At 37.8% G+C, this 16,972-nt stretch overlaps 1 protein-coding gene across 4 annotated transcripts in view; it reads left to right on the top strand.

Moving 5' to 3' along the window:
* The window catches only part of abca7 (ATP-binding cassette, sub-family A (ABC1), member 7), a 104,214-nt gene that overhangs the window by 3,101 nt on the left and 84,141 nt on the right, over window positions 1–16,972 (top strand). For 2 of the 4 annotated variants that reach the window (XM_072914647.1, XM_072914646.1), the window contains exons 3-9: window positions 3,761–3,854; window positions 3,928–4,069; window positions 5,779–5,903; window positions 8,597–8,715; window positions 11,205–11,402; window positions 11,487–11,970; window positions 14,651–14,793. In XM_072914647.1, the coding sequence (XP_072770748.1) occupies window positions 3,761–3,854; window positions 3,928–4,069; window positions 5,779–5,903; window positions 8,597–8,715; window positions 11,205–11,402; window positions 11,487–11,970; window positions 14,651–14,793 (1,305 nt within the window). The remainder of the gene's footprint in view (window positions 1–3,760; window positions 3,855–3,927; window positions 4,070–5,778; window positions 5,904–8,596; window positions 8,716–11,204; window positions 11,403–11,486; window positions 11,971–14,650; window positions 14,794–16,972) is intronic. The other 2 variants (XM_061975903.2, XM_072914645.1) reach the window with 2 other exon arrangements.

Raw genomic sequence — 16,972 nt, 5'->3', positions numbered from 1 at the left:
GGACCATATGAAAATTAACATGCATCCGGCTCGCAATGTGAATGTCAGCAATTAAGAACTCCAAATTAGTCTAGAACAGGGCTATTGACCTTAGTTGTTTTGGGGGCCACATTTCCAGAAAGGGGGCCAGACTTCTTCCTTCACTATTCATTTTATTTGCCTATTCTGAAGGATTGATTGAGGCTTTTATTCGTAGATTGCACAGTACAGTACATATTTCATACAATTGACCACTAAATAGTAACACCCGAATAAGTTTTTCAACTTGTTTAAGTCGGGGTCCACGTAAATCAATTCATGGTAAAGGACTAGCGTTCTCTCCAGGAGCCATGATTTTGGTCTGTTTATTTTGTCAGAGTTACAGTAGCACTGTGAAGTTTTTAAGGGCCTTCTGCAAAAAAATAATCAAATATATTATTTATGAAAGCACTCTAGTGCTTTTTAGAATGGGCTACAGAATTGTGAACCTGTCACACATTCTTTGAACTGAACTCGCATGTACCAGTTGAATAGCGCTAGTGATGAAAAAGGGAGCACCTTAAATAGAATCTTGAGGAACATTATGAGTAAGGTTAAAATGTCAATGCAAAGATCAGCCGTTGTGTTTACTGTGGTCAAAGTTCCTCTAAACAACACGACCACTCTAGTGTTTATAGGAATTTATAGCCAAAATGTTTGTCTCTCTAAATAGAACTGAACTCAGGAGCTGGTATGGTATCATGGATTTGGCCCCTGGGCTGCAAGTTGAATAGCCTTGGTCTAGAATTATCCCCCTACATATATCTTATGGAATATAAACAATACTGGAGGCCACATTGATATGAATAGGATGCAGTGCACTAACCATTCATGGCTGTCACATAACTACCAAAAGAAGCAATAGGGTAATTGTGTACCACTTAAAAACATACACTATAAACCTTGTCAGTAAAAAAAACATTAAAGATGCATGATAACACAATCAAAATGTAAACTGTAAAGACGACAAGCATCCTGGGAAACGCTTGCCCTTGTCCACCGTCACCCCAACTAAAGTTACAAACCTCCCAGATTCTGCTGTTTTTGTGTGGATATAATGCGTTCTAGCTTTTAAAAGGATGTCGAGGAGATGGTTGATCAACAATCACTTGATTAAAACTTGATTTGATTTTTCACTTGATTTTGTTTTTCTCGAGAAATTCCTGTATTTCAACTTTCCTTAAAAAATGTTTTAAAAACTATTTCCGGTACGAAGCAACACAGCTTCTGGTCTTGTACGCACATCCTGTAGCATGTAAAGTCAAAATAAAAACGCGGCAGCTAAACACTGTTAGTTATTTTCCTGTAATGTATTTGTAAAATATTATGGACGAGTGATTTATAATAACGTGACATTATCGCGCGATATATATATATATATATATATATATTCCGAGCGCGATAATGTCACGTTATCGATGGGAAAATGCATTTTTACACAATATGATTTGCCTGAGTGGCTCGGAGACAGCGAGAGTAACAAGCGGTAGAAAATGGATTTGAAATGACAGATAAAGAAAAAAGAAAAAATTTAAAAAAAATATGAGATAGGCTCCAGCACCTCCCGCGACCCCAAAGGGAATAAGCGGTATAAAATGAATGGATGGATATATATTTTTTACTTTGGACTTCTCGCGGGCCGGATTTTGGACGCTGGCGGGCCGGATCTGTAGTTTCCTAAATATCTCCACCATGTCTCCATAGTTTGATTTCATATTTTTGGGAGTTTTGCAGATCCCAAATACACACGAACAGGTACCAATATAGGTAAGAAAAGTTGGTTGTGAATAATAGGTCCGCTTTAAGGAAAATTTACTCTTTCATTCTGCCTCTTTAACAGTCAGCCAACTTTCTTCAAGGCATCCCCACTCAGGTCTTTAAAGACGGATATCCCTCAAGTATCGTTCCCCTCATAGCTTAAAAAAAATCTATTTTGTTCTGAGAACTTACAGCATTTATCTCATGGAGTTTTTTTTGTGACTTTATGGCATTTGCAACATTTTCTTTTGCATTGGTTTTTGATCTGGCAGCATTCATAATATTGCAGCGTTTTCCCCATTGCAATTGTTTTATGTAGGGATGTTTTGATCAGGGATGTATGCTGACAATTGTGATCGACAATTACTGATCGACCGTGAGTGAAGTCGGCCGATACAAATACAAATCACGTCTATTAACACATTTTTTTAAATGTATTTATAGTGAGTTCTGTTGACTGTTTAACAATATCAGCACAATATTTAAACTAGTTCACTTTTCTTTTTTATTGCATACAATTGTTTGACCAAAACAAATTCAACAGTACATCATAACTGAATAAAATAAATTAAATAAAAGTACTATTTATTACTCTTTAAATCTGAGTTTGCATGTTCTCTACCGTATTTTTCGGACTATAAGTCGCAGTTTTTTTCATAGTTTGGCCGGGGGTGCGACTTATACTCAGGAGCGACTTATGTGTGAAATTATTAACACATTACCGTAAAATATCAAATAATATTATTTAGCTCATTCACGTAAGAGTCTAGAGTGACGTATAAGATTTCATGGGATTTAGCGATTAGGAGTGACAGATTGTTTGGTAAACGTATAGCATGTTCTATATGTTATAGTTATTTGAATGACTCTTACCATAATATGTTACGTTAACACAGGGGCGCCGCTAGGGATTTTGGGCCCCATGAAAAGAATCTTTACAGGGCCCCCAACACAGTGTCATTATTTTTTCTGTATTATAATTTCATCATCATTAGGGGCCTCTCTGGGCCCCCCTCCATCATGGGCCCCTAAAATCCGTCTCCTTTACCCCCGCTTTTCGGCGCCCCTGCGTTAACATACCAGGCACGTTCTCAGTTGGTTATTTATGCCTCATATAACGTACACTTATTCAGCCTGTTGTTCACTATTCTTTATTTATTTTAAATTGTCTTTCAAATGTCTATTCTTGGTGTTGGGTTTTATCAAATAAATTTCCCCAAAAAATGCGACTTATACTCCAGTGCGACTTATATATGTTTTTTCCCTTCTTTATTATGCATTTTCGGCCGGTGCGACTTATACTCCGGAGCGACTTATACTCCGAAAAATACGGTAATCATTTTAGTATCAATCATATACTGACAGTATCCTTATTGTCGATGCCACCAATTTATGGATTGATTCGCCCTCTCACAGGTCGTGAGATTTATTAATCAGTCAGTACTGACTTATTAATCTACTTGTTAATTACTTGTTAATAACTGATTACTTTCTGTGGTAACGTGGTTTCAGCCACACTTTTTAAACTTTACTAAGCACTTGGTTTTGCCGTTGTTTCTAGCTGGCTTAGCTATTAGCCTGCCTGCTTCTGCTTGCTCTCGGTTTGGAACATGTTTATAGCCTTGTCCTCCAGTGATACTTGAAAATAGACACGGTCTCAGCCAGAGGGTTTGTGATCAACGTTATAAAGCAATAGTCACCAATGGCAATCACATATGTTTTGGGAAAAAATCGCCCGATTATTGATCAGTGACCGATTAATTTTTTATCCCTAATTTTATGGCATTTACTGTGTGTGTTATTGGTTTTGGATCATGTTTGTTGGGAGGCGTTAGGATGTTTGTGCCCGTCTGCTTTTGTTGTTTACTCCTGAATTTTGATACAAATACAGTTGGTTGCCATGTTAAGGTGCTGGGGTTGTGGCTCTCAATACTACTGCAGGTAGTATCATTGAACATACACACACGTTCTGTCCCCCATTCAGATTCAACTGATCATCGAGATCATCTGGCCCCTCTTTCTCTTTGTCATCCTCGTTGCTGTTCGTGATTCAAATCGTCCTTACAAACAGGGACAGTGTAAGTATTATTACGTCATTACCTCTTTTTTTGGCCAATATTGCCTTGTATAATTATTTTTTTTTTTTTTTAGGTCACTTTCCAAACAAAGCTTTGCCATCAGCAGGCACCTTGCCCTGGATTCAAGGTATGATCTGCAACATCCATAATCCCTGCTTGAGCCAACTGACGCTAGGAGAGACTCCAGGTCAAGCTGGCAACTTTGACAAAGCCATGTAGGTTGACGGAAAGTTCAAACCTGGACAGAGTGGTTGACACTGCATGCGTCGCCACTTAAATCTATAAGTGTTCCCCAAACATTGACATTTAACAAACACAAAACATGCGTTGATGGTCAGCCTTATTCAATGGCATTAATGATCAGTTTGAACATCTGTGCTTAATTTTTAAATTTTAATCTTACGATTTTTTGCAAAATGTAGACTCAAGTGAACAGTTGAGACTAGGCATGGATCGTTTTGAGGCTCCGGCAGTATGATCATTTTAGGCAAAAATATCACGTTATGGTATTATAATTATAGCCCTGAACTGTTTTTTTTAAATGTCTTTATTGAAAAGACGAAAAAAATTACTTTTCATTTGAGGAGTCAATTTGATATGTACACATTCTAATAAAACATGATGAAAGTGAACATAGGTATTGATAACAAAAATAAGTCAGTTATTTCTAAATAATGATAAATAAAGTGCAGTTCTTTAGGGGTCTTGTCCCCTTAATAATCATAAGTCATTCAGAGCTATGTGCCTGGGGACAAAAATAAATACATCTTTAAATAATTTCTTAAATGTGTTATTGGTTTAATTATGATTGGAATTAAATCAATAAATGTGATATGTTGAATGGAACAAAATTAAACAGATAAATACTTAAAATATTTATGTAAATGTGTCAATAATTGATTTAAATTTAAATGAAATAAGGGCAGCACGGTGGCATAGGTGCGTGTGCCTCACAATACGAAGGTTCTGAGTTCAATAACGGACTCGGGATTGTTCTGTGTGGAGTTTGCATGTTCTCCCCGTGACTGCGTGGGTTCCCTCCGGTACTCCAAAGACATGCACTTGGGGATAGGTTGGTTGGCAACACTAAATTGGCCCTAGTGGGTAAATGTGAGTGTGAATGTTGTCTGTCTATCTGTGTTGGCCCTGCGATGAGGTGGCGACTTGTCCAGGGTGTACCCCACCTTCCGACCTTCCGCCCAAATGCAGCTGAGATAGGCTCCAGCACCCCCGCTATCCCGAAAGGGACAAGCGGTAGAAAATGGATGGAAATAAAATAATTTGTTATTAAATTTGGCATTGATTTATTTAATGTAAAATACATTTAACTTTTTCATAATTTTATTTTATTGTTGATTTAATGAAATCATGAAAGAAGTAAATCAAATAATTGGAAATTAATACAAATATGTGCCATTGAATGTGTTATATTTCATGATTTATTAAATAATTTAATGGTTTAAATAATAATTGTGTTATTGATTTTAGTAAACCATGAAATAGATAAATAAGATGATTGAATATGGTTTTACATTATATAATTTCATGACACATTAATAATACATTTTATTATTTAGTTCAAATTGTAATTTTTAGTGACACATTTAGATAATTATTTTACAATTAAATCATTAGTTTAATTTTGTCCCATTTAACCCTCCATAGGGAAGGTGTCGTATTATATTACGCTGCAGCCCACAACCTGAAGCGTCTGGTACTACCGTGCCAATCTGCGTTAGCGCCATGTTCAAAAAAATATTGAAAAAGGCTTCTGACCATCATTGGGACACGGTCTACGGCGGTTTTGAGCAATGCCATGGACCGCCATTCAAACCGGCCAATGCCTACTGTAGTTGGGAAGTTAATTATAGTTAAGGTATAACTGTGTACAAGTATTTATTCTCCCGTTTATTTTCTCCTACAGAATTTCTCGTGTCTTGGTGGACGCACAGACGTTATTGTCTCGGGTTGCAAAGCAGAGATCGTCAAGCCTGCAGGATCTGACAAAAAGCATCCAGAGCCTGGCAAAAGAACCTGGATTCTGGCCAAGTACTATTCCTTTTTTAATCCTAGAATACATTGATATTAGGGATGTTCTGATCAGGGATTTATGCTGCTGATTCTGATACTGATTGTCCCTGAGTGAAATCGTCTGATACCAATACATATACAGATCACATGTATTAATTAACTGTAATTTGTTCTATTTACTTATTGTGAGTGCTATTGACAATTTAACAATATCAACACAATATTTAAACTAGTTCCCTATTCTCTTTTACTACATACAAATGTTTGAGCAAAACAAAGTCAATAGTACACAACAACTAAACAAAACTGCTATCTGCTACACATGATGATGACTTCATTGATACAATGTATAGTCTGAGTTTATATTCTAAAATCACAAAGCCAAGCAGAATCACAGTACACTGTGCCACATTTCTTGATAATATTTTTACCAATGATTTTGATAATAACACTACAATTGGTCTACATATAATCGATATTAATGATCAGCTGCTAGTTTTCATAATATATGATAGAAACTACAAGAAGAGGAACACGGATGACAAAAATAAATTTCGAAGACTATGCACAGAGAAGAGTATGACTGCCTTCAAAAATTAGCTAAAAATGCAAAATTGGGACAATGTGTACAATGAAAATGATGTTGAAGCATATCAGTAGAAAGCAGAAAAATATAAATCAACCATCGACAAAAGGATTAAAAAATGCTTGTAACAAGAATAATACATTAGATAGAATGTTTACAGCACAAAGAACTACAGAGGTAGAAAATATGTACAAAAAGTATAAAAACAAGCTAATTCGCATACTACGAACATGTAAAAAAGAATATTACAGTCAACTATTAGACCGGAACAAAAACAATAAGAGCGCAACATGGGGCACTAAGAGGGATTACCCTCAATACTTCTCAAACAGAAATGTAAATGTTATATTATTCTCTCTCTAGACTTTTATTAATCTACTTGTTAATGTCCTGTTAATAACTGCTTACTCTCTGCTGTGCTTCTATCAACACTTCTTAAACTTTACTAAGCACTTATTTGTTGGTGTTTCAGGCCGTTTTAGCTGTTAGCTTAGCTATTAGCATGCCTGTTTAGCCTCGTACGCCAATGAGTACCGTATTTTCCGCACTATAAGGCACACCTAAAAACCTCCAATTTCCTCAAAAGCTGACAGTGCAGTGCGCCTTATAATCCGGTGAGCCTTATATATGGACCAATATTGAGCCACAACAGGTCTCGGAACTACGGTAACTACACCGACTTAATTTTCCCCCTGATACGGCTGCTTACCGTAGAAGAAGAAGCACTTCTTCTTCTACGGGGGAAAATGAAGTCGGCGGCTGATTACCGTAGAAGAAGAACTTCTTCTTCTTCAGGGGAAAATTAAGTTGGCGGCTGCTTACCGTAGTTGCGAGACCTAAACTTTATGTAAAGACCCAAAAATGGCTCCTATTAAGAGACACGCTTACGACGCAGAGTTTAAACTCAAGGTGATCAGTCACGCAGTAGAACACAGGAATAGAGCAGCAGCGAGAGAATTTAACATTAACGAATCAATGGTGCGGAAGTGGAGGAAGCAACATGATGACCTGTTCCAAGTAAAGAAGACTAAGCAGAGTTTCCAAGGGAACAAAGCGAGATGGCTACAGTTGGAGGACAAACTCGAACAGTGGGTTGTTGAACAGAGAGCAGCAAGTAGAAGTGTCAGTACATTCACTATTTGTTTTGTTGACATTCCCTTTAGCGCAGCTCCATCTAATGGATGCATAACGTAACCCCAGCCTCTACTGTAGTGTCTATTCTATGCGCCTTATAATGCTGTGCGCCTTATATATGAACAACGTTTTAAAATAGGACATTCATTGAAGGTGCGCCTTATAGTCCGGTGCGCCTTATAGTGCGGAAAATACGGTACTTGATAATGATACTTAATATACTAAGAAAAACAGTTTATTTGCTGTAATGGCGGTGATTATTATTACCTTTAGGAAGCGGCCACACACTGTGTATGGAGGCACATAATTAGCTGCTAGCTGCTTGTCAGCCGGTGGACTCAAAATCAATATTGTCAGTCAGGGGGGATTGGCAATCCTGTACCTTTACCATGAAAATTGTCTGATACTGATCAATCATCCCTAATTGAAAAGATACACTGTAATGAAAATATTTGCTTGAATTTTAGAATCAGAAATACTTTATTAATCCCCAAGGGGAAATTGAGATTTTCAGCACAATCCCGTTCAAGAGCAGACAAACATTACGGGGAGACAGGACAGGATCGCTGACGGGTCTGACAACTTCCGGCACCCTTGCTCTACTCATTTATAGGAGATACACCTAAGATGTCTAAAACACCTCAGTAGGTTATTGTCAAATACATTTTAAAATAATCAGTAAGTCTAGTTTCGCAGAGGAGGTAATGTGGTCTTTAGAGCAAATACATGTAAAAGTTGTAGAACAGTATATGGATGAAAACTACTTAAGACACGCCTCTAAATCAATTCTCTGTATGGGCATCTTAGTTTTCCTCCAAAGGGAGAAGCTGTGTTAATAACAGGTTATGATGTTAAATACATAAAATATATCTTGTGTTACCTCAGAGTCAGATCCAACATGCAGATGAAGTATTATCTCTCCATTTACTGTTTTACAAGTTGTATTTTTAGAATAGTAACTTGAGTTATTGTTCTTTATGATCCACTGTAGATCACCGACTAAAAGACTACCTGAGAGCCAATGAGACATTTTCCACCTATTTGCTCAACAACTCCGGTCTCTCTTCAGCAACTGTTGAACAGCTGCTAAAGGCTCGCCTCAATTTTCGGGTGACGTATTTTATCATCCATTATGATGCATCTTATCAATTAAGAGCAGATGGATTAAAAAGGGCCTTCAATGAGATTACATTCTATATAGATTATTACTTTGTCTCTCTACTGCCTGATGTTATACATTTCAGTTTCATTATTGGAATTTGCATCTTTGATATTGTATTTTGAGTACACTTGTTATGCAAATGTGGTGTAATTATATCACTTTTTAGATTAAATTTGAAGGAAGAGCAACTATTACTTTCTATTTCTTATAAAATAACAAAATATTTAATAGGTTAGCCTAATTGTTTCCCATGATTGTATATACAGTAGACACTACTATATTTATATAGTACAGTAGCATTTCGGGATACAAGTTTGATTGGTTCTGTGACGCAGCTCGTATTCCGAAAAACTCATGTTGGGATACATCGTTGAAATTAATATAAATCAATTTAATTCGGGCTTGGTCCCAACCAGAACACCACAATTTTGACACGTAACATGCCTTTTAAAAAGAAAAATACACTTTTAGAACAGAAATATTGTATGGAAAACAATGAAATGTGCTACAAATAACTACAGTAGCTTTTTGAATTAATGGGACAAGAGGTACTAAATGGATGGATGGATGGAATAATAATGAACAGGATTTATCTTGGAGAGCAGACTTCTGTGGTATCTTTTTTGAGCCGCTTTACCATCAAACACTATCAACAGCTTCTCTGTATTTTCATAGATGAATAACAGCTGCTTGCACTCAGCATCAAGGGTTGGAATTGGGGGTTGAATTACAAAAAATTATTCCCGGGCGTGGCCACCGCTGCTGCTCACTGCTCCCCTCACCTTCCAGGGGGTGATCTAAGGTGATGGGTCAAATGCAGAGAATAATTTCGCCACACCTAGTGTGTGTGTGACAATCATTGGTACTTTAACTTTATATATTATTTGCATTATCGACTCATTCGGCTTCGGTATAGTGCAGACAAGCAGTGCTACGCTGCAACTGCTTCACCAACTCGGTGGTGTTTGGACAATTTCTTTCTTTAATTCAATGAATATAATCCGCATCTTTTTGTCACTCCTCCCTTCTCACTTTCATCATTCCCATGGTTGAAAAAACAAAGTTATGTTAGTCTCTAGCTATAAGCTAACCAGGGGTCAGCAACATTTACCACTCAAAGAGCCATTTTGACCAGTTTCACAAATTAAAGAAAACAATGGGAGCCACAAAAATCTTTTGAAATTTATAATGAAATAACACTGCATACAAAGTTGTTGTTTTTTGCTTTGTGCTATGTATAAACCAAGGGTCTCAGACATGCGGCCCACACCTTAATATGAAAATTGAATGTTAGTGCGGCCCGCGAGTTTTATATGAATGGCGAGTTTTATATGAATGGCGCTTGACAGCGTCATACTTGTCAACCCTCCCGATTTTTCCGGCAGACTACGAATTTCAGGGTAACTATTCTCTCGAACGTGCCGTGATGGTACAGCATTTAGCGACCACTACAACCAGCGTGCCGGCATAGGCACATGTTGTATGGAGCTTCTGCTTGCTCACGTAAGTGACAGCAAGGCATACTTGGTCAACAACCACACAGGTTAGACTGATAAAATACTTTAACACTCTTACTAATAATGCGCCACACTGTGAACCCACACCAAACAAGAATGACAAACACATTTCGGGAGAACATCTGCACCGTAACACAACATAAACACAACAGAACAGATACCCAGAATCCCATGCAGCCCTAACTCTTCCGGGCTACATTATACACCCCCGCTACCAAACCTCGCCCACCTCAACCGACGTACAGAGGGGGGGGGGGGGTTTGATGTGTTGGGGTGGGGGCGGGGTTTGGTGGTAGCAGGGGTGTATAATGTAGCCTGGAAGAGTCAGGGTTAAGGTGCAGATGTTCTCACGAAATGTGTTTTTGTCATTCTTGTTTGGTTTTGGTTCAAAGTGTGGCGCATTATTAGTAAGAGTCTTAAAGTTGTTTTATATGGCCACCGTCAGTGTAACCTGTGTGGCTGTTGACCAAGTATGCATTGCTGTCACATGCGCGTGGAAGTAGAAGATGCATACAACAAAAGGCTTAGCTCGCACGCTGTTTGTACAGATTGTAGAGGGCGCTAAATGCTGTACAATCATGGCACGCCCTTATTATTATTGTTAGGGTGAAAATCGATGAATATTAATCCCGGTAGTTTTCTGCGAGAGGCACAGATTTCCGGGAAAATCGGGAGGGTTGGCAAGTATGCAGCTGAGCCGCATCAGAGTGATCAAAGAGCCGCATGCGGCTCGGGAGCCGCGGGTTGCCGACCCCTGCGCTAGGGAGTGGGGCTTGTAACCCAAAGCCTAACAATTAGCTTACAGACAGCTCGGAATTCCAAAAACTCGTAAACTGAGGCACTCGTATCCTGAGGTAACACTGGATATATATGTTTTGCTTTTAACTTCTTTTGTTTAATTTATGCTTTGGCCCTTCTAGGCTTCTCGAGTAGGACAGCAGCTGAATCTTCAGGACTTGTTGTGCGATATAAATGCATTGAGAGAGTTTCTGACTGTGGATGAAGGGGATGAAGCTCTGTCTGATCTGCAAAAACAGCTGTGTGACCTGCCTGCTGACGTCATTAGCAAGGCTGAGCGACTTTTTCTCTCTCAGCTGGACCCTGAGAAGTTGTTCACGGTATGGAAAAGGGGAATAGAAATCAATAATTTGTTATATATTGCATATTTAATAACGGATTCACTTCCACCACCCTTCTATCAGGTTGACTTTCTTCGGGCCAATATGATGAACTTGATGAACATCAACAAAGCCATTGGCTCTTTAGCCCAGGATCTTAGTGTCATCATGGATAGTGTAAGAACGCACACACACCGGGGGGACATATTTCCGACATCCATCCATCCATTTTCTAACGCTTATCCCTGTCAGGGTTATGGGGGGGCTGGAGCCCTATCTGCACACGGGCATAGCTGGCCAAAAGTTTTACGCCCTTTTTGTTTATCCTACTCCTATTACCTTCAGTTATCCAGCTTCACAGACATGAGGCAGGAGCTGCGCTTTGTCTTTCTGGAGAATCAGACAGTTCTACCCGGGCGCAGTTTCCAGGCGTTCTCAAATATAATGTGTGGCTACAACGTTATTGGCGGTGCTTCCATCCCTTCACTCAACTGGTATGAAGACGACAGCGTCAAGTCGTTCTTGGGAAAAAACGACCCAGAAGACAAGAACCTTCATCATGATTTCAGTAAGTAAAAGAGATGATACCTTAATTAGCCAACACTTTTAGAGGATAAAACCTGTCTCTGTAATATTTTACATACAAATTTAATGTTTTTAACCTTTAACAGGAAAATCATCAATGAAGTGAATTTTAAAAGCAGCCAAACGTCTGCTTTTGTCAGTAATTCGTTCTGAGAATTATTTCCATAAGTATGAACAAACAATACATATTTTAAAGATAAGTTATAGTTTTTTAATGCAAAAATATAAATGACTAAAGCGTAGTTGTTGTTTTTCTTTATTTCTTACCTTCAACAAAAAAGAGCAGTTTACCAATCCAAATTCCTTGTGTATTAAACATACTTGGCCAATAAATCTAATTTGTGATTCTGATTCTGAAATAGATAAATTAATATTTAGCATCACTATTAAGGAAGATTGGATCAGGGTTTTATGCTGCTGATTTTGATACCGATCATCCATGAGTTAGATCGACTGATACCGATCAAGTGTATTAACCTTATGGTGAGTGCGATTGACAGTCTAACAATATCAACCAAATATTTAATCTAGTTCCTTGTTGTATTTTATTACATACAATTCTTTGATCAAAACAAAGTCAATAGTACACAATAACTAAACAACAGCAAAAACTGCTATCTCCTACTCATGTATTTTCTTTTACACTGGACTTCCTTTGTTCAGGGAATCATACCAATAATTTGTAAACCTTAACAAACAAAAAAGCAGAAAATAGAGTAAATCTAATAACTTTAGTAGCTATCATATACTGCTACTACCCTTTATTGATCGATCCATCCTCTTGTTGTCTACTGACTGTGACAATGCTGACACAACAAACAGTTATTGGTTGTTATTCTATCTCTATATTAATTAATAATCTACTTGGTAATTTCCTGTTAACAACTTTTTGCTGTAACATGATTCCATCTACACAAACTTGAGTAAGCACTTATTTCTTGATGTTCTTTCAAGCTAGCTTAGCAGTTAGCTTCACTATTAGCATGTTTGCCTCCTGGCTTGCTCTCGGTATTTAAGATGTTTAATCTGGTCCTCCAGTGATAACGATATCTGGTAATTGTACTAAGGGTTAACATCCAAACACATCCATCAATGTTTTATATACATGCTGTAAGTATATATGTAATGTAGTAACAGGCACAATAACAACATGTAATATTTACGTATTTTGCTCATTTTAAGCATAAGGCGGCACATTAATTTCATAGACCCATCACAACATTCGTTTTTTCCTTCAACAACAACAACAACACTAATGGCAAACTTCATGAGAGACAAACATATTAAAATAATCTCTTACTGTACAATGTCTGTTCTCACTGGGATGCCAACTAATGGGATGTTCGAATCTTGCCGGTTAGATGAAGAATTAATCAGTCATAATCCTTGCGAAGGGTTAAATAAAAAGCCGGTGCCGCAAATCAGTGTCTTTTTGTGTCTTTCATAAGTTGAATGTCACAGATGACCAAATTCTCAGTTTATGTCCACAACCTTTTTCTATCCAGGTGAGAGGCATGATTTATAATCTAGAATTAACTTTTACCAGCTAACAGGTGAACATGATGCACAAGCAAGTTAGCGCTCTTTACCATGAATTGATTAACGTGGACCCCGACTTAAACAAGTTGAAAAACTTATTCGGGTGTTACCATTTAGTGGTCAATTGTACGGAATATGTACTGTACTGTGCACTCTACTAATAAAAGTTTCAATTAATCAATCAATCAATGTGATCGGTACTTAGTTGTAAGACACTTTTCCACCACTAGTGGCAGTAATGACATTATAAAACAAACAGAAGAAGTCTGGCGCTAATGTCATAGAGCATTTCTTAAGCGCAAACATTATGACTAAAGTGGTGAAGCTGTATTTTCATTTGCTCTTTAATTTTAATGACAGTTTAATTAACAAACATATTCATTATTAATTTAGCTCATTCATTTTAGCACAACATAATACATATTGTATGTAAATGTATTGTTTATTTGATAAGTACTTTCTAATCAGCCTGACCGAAGCCGAAGGTTTATTTGTTAAATTAATAATAATCTTCGTGATTGACATATGCATTTATATCAATTGACAAGGTAGTGACCTGCAAGTAGGTTAGATATAATTTTTGAATATGATCAAAATTAAGAGTAAGATTACTCATTCAGTGTTAATATTGTAGTGGTCCCCGGGACCCTATGTAGCGGAAAAGTTGGGCACCTAGGTCAAAAAGATTAAGAACCCCTGCTATATACAATGACCCTGCTGGGAACCGCAGATGGAAATGAGCCTTTGGCTGCAATTTGGCATATTAACCTTTTATATGTTCATTCATGTGCATTGTCCCATGTACTTTAACAAAGGGTAACTTCCTATCAGGATATACATCTATAAACAAGCTATTGGTGTGTTTAGTGGGACAGGCGAAAGTTAAGTTGGAGAAAATGTGGTAGTTTAAAAGTTACATAATGTTTCTGTGCGACCCATTAGCAAATGCGTCATGCGTGGTTGGGGACCACTGTCTTAGATCATTCATTAACACCTTTACTTCTTTCACAGCATTAGTTTCCTTGATTGGCAAGCATTATCACTGAAGACCTGAATAATACAAATTAAAAGTAAAGTGTACAAAAACCGAGGTTTGACTAATTTTGTCTGTTTTTCCTCCCTAGAAGAACCTTTTTGTCGAAACTTGATTCAAACTCTGGAGTCCAATCCTCTGTCAAGCATTGTATGGCGAGGAATGAAACCTCTTTTAGTTGGAAAACTCCTGTACACACCTGACACACCTGCAGTTCAACAAGTTATGAAAAAGGTAAACTCAAAAGGCTCCATCTGGAAAAATGTACTAACGTATTTCAAATGTTTTATAAATATAGTTTTAAACCAGGGGTTTGCAACCCTTATTGTGTTTCCTTTTAAAAGAGATGGTTTTTAGTGGAATGGGGAAAATTTGAATTTAAAAAAATATAATTTCTGACTGTCTGTAAGGCTGTAAATGGGTTGTGATTGTGGACTGTTATTGGATAACCACGAGGAAGGCAAGGATAAGGATAAGGATGGGGAAGCAGGTATTTGTGTGTGTGTTTGCCTCTGTGTGTGACCCTCTCGGTAAGCTAACCGTGAATACGTCCAAATAAAGGAACATCTCAAAAGAAAATAGTTTAATTCTGCATGGGCAGACTCCTACAGTCTTGTGATTTAAGTAAAAGTATGTTGGTAGGAAAAGTGACACGGATATACTCTCAGATACTTGGGCCAGTCAGAAGATATTGCTCAAAGAGGATATTGTGGACTCAGACAACATTTCAACCTTGGTAGTATGACATACATTTTATTTATTCACAATGTCTTGTAATTACTCCTAAATTGTATATAAAAAAAAACATAAAAAATAGAAAAACACAAATAAAACAATATCAGTATACTCAGTGTCAGTCAGTTTGTCTGTGTCCACTTACCCGGGTAGTGTGATTTTTTTTTCTTAACTGTTTGAAGAGATGTTTGTAGTCTTCACAATTAATTTATGAAACACTCGCTGATGTCACACCCTCCATGTGTGCTTGCTTCGTTCTGTGTGCTGAGTGTGTGCGTGTGTGTGTGTGTGTGTGCGCGCGTGCGCGTGGTGCAAGCAAAACTAATACGTTTTTTATATTATGGTTTAGTTTCGGTTGCGGACCCCTGTCTTAGAATGATCACAAGTGATATATTAAATTCTTATGTTGGCCTGGAAGTGCAAAACACTTTTACATCCATCCATCCATCCATCCATCCATCTTCTTCCGCTTATCCGAGGTCAGGTCGCGGGGGCAGCAGCCTAAGCAGGGAAGCCCAGACTTCCCTCTCCCCAGCCACCTCGTCCAGCTCTTCCCGGGGGATCCCGAGGCGTTCCCAGGCCAGCCGGGAGACATAGTCTTCCCAACGTGTCTTGGGTCTTCCCCGTGGCCTCCTACCGGTCGGACGTGCCCTAAACACCTCCCTAGGGAGGCGTTTGGGTGGCATCCTGACCAGATGCCCGAACCACCTCATCTGGCTCATCTCAATGTGGAGGAGCAGCGGCTTTACTTTGAGTTCCTCCCGGATGGCAGAGCTTCTCACCCTATCTCTAAGGGAGAGCCCCGCCACCCGGCGGAGGAAACTAATTTCAGCTGCTTGTACCCGTGATCTTGTCCTTTCGGTCATAACCCAAAGCTCATGACCATAGGTGAGGGTGGGAACGTAGATCGACCGGTAAATTGAGAGCTTTGCCTTCCGTCTCAGCTCCTTCTTCACCACAACGGATCGATACAGCGTCTGCATTACTGAAGACGCTGTACCGATCCGCCTGTGGATCTCACGATCCACTCTTCCGTCACTCGTGAACAAGACTCCGAGGTACTTGAACTCCTCTGCATGTAACAAATTTCAATTGCAAAAAAAAAAACATTAATAAAAAAAAAAAACAATTACGGAAACCGAAAACAAATTATTAATAAATTTACAATTTCAGAAAAGACATGAACAAAAAGAGAAAACGCAATTACAGATACCAAATTTAAAAATGACAAAACTATTAACAATTTCAGAAAAATCAATAATAAATGCGAAACAATTTACAATTTTAGAAACCACATCAATAAAAAGGAAAACATTTAAAATTTACAATTTTACACAGTTAAAACACATGTTTTAAATGTTTTAATTTTTTGGTCTTTTTTTAAAATTTGGTCTCTGTAATTGTAAGTTGTTTCACATTTTTTGTTAATGTGTTTTTTGAAACTGTAAATTGTTTTGCTTTTTGTTAATGTAGTTTCTGAAATTGTAAATTGTTTGATCTTTTTTAATTTGGCCTCTTATTGTAAGTTGTTTCGCTTTTTGTTGTGCTTTCTGAAATTGTAAATTGTTTTGGTTTTTGTCAGTTTTTTTCTGAAATTGTAAGTTATTTTGTCCTTTGTTAATTTGTTTTCTTTAATTGTAATTTGTTTCATGTAATGTAAAGGTATTTTGCACTTTAA

This window comes from Nerophis lumbriciformis, linkage group LG14, assembly GCF_033978685.3.
Source record: "Nerophis lumbriciformis linkage group LG14, RoL_Nlum_v2.1, whole genome shotgun sequence".
Taxonomy (NCBI): Eukaryota; Metazoa; Chordata; class Actinopteri; order Syngnathiformes; family Syngnathidae; genus Nerophis; species Nerophis lumbriciformis.
Note: the sequence above shows the minus strand (reverse complement) of the source record. Positions and strands in the feature narration are given on the sequence as shown.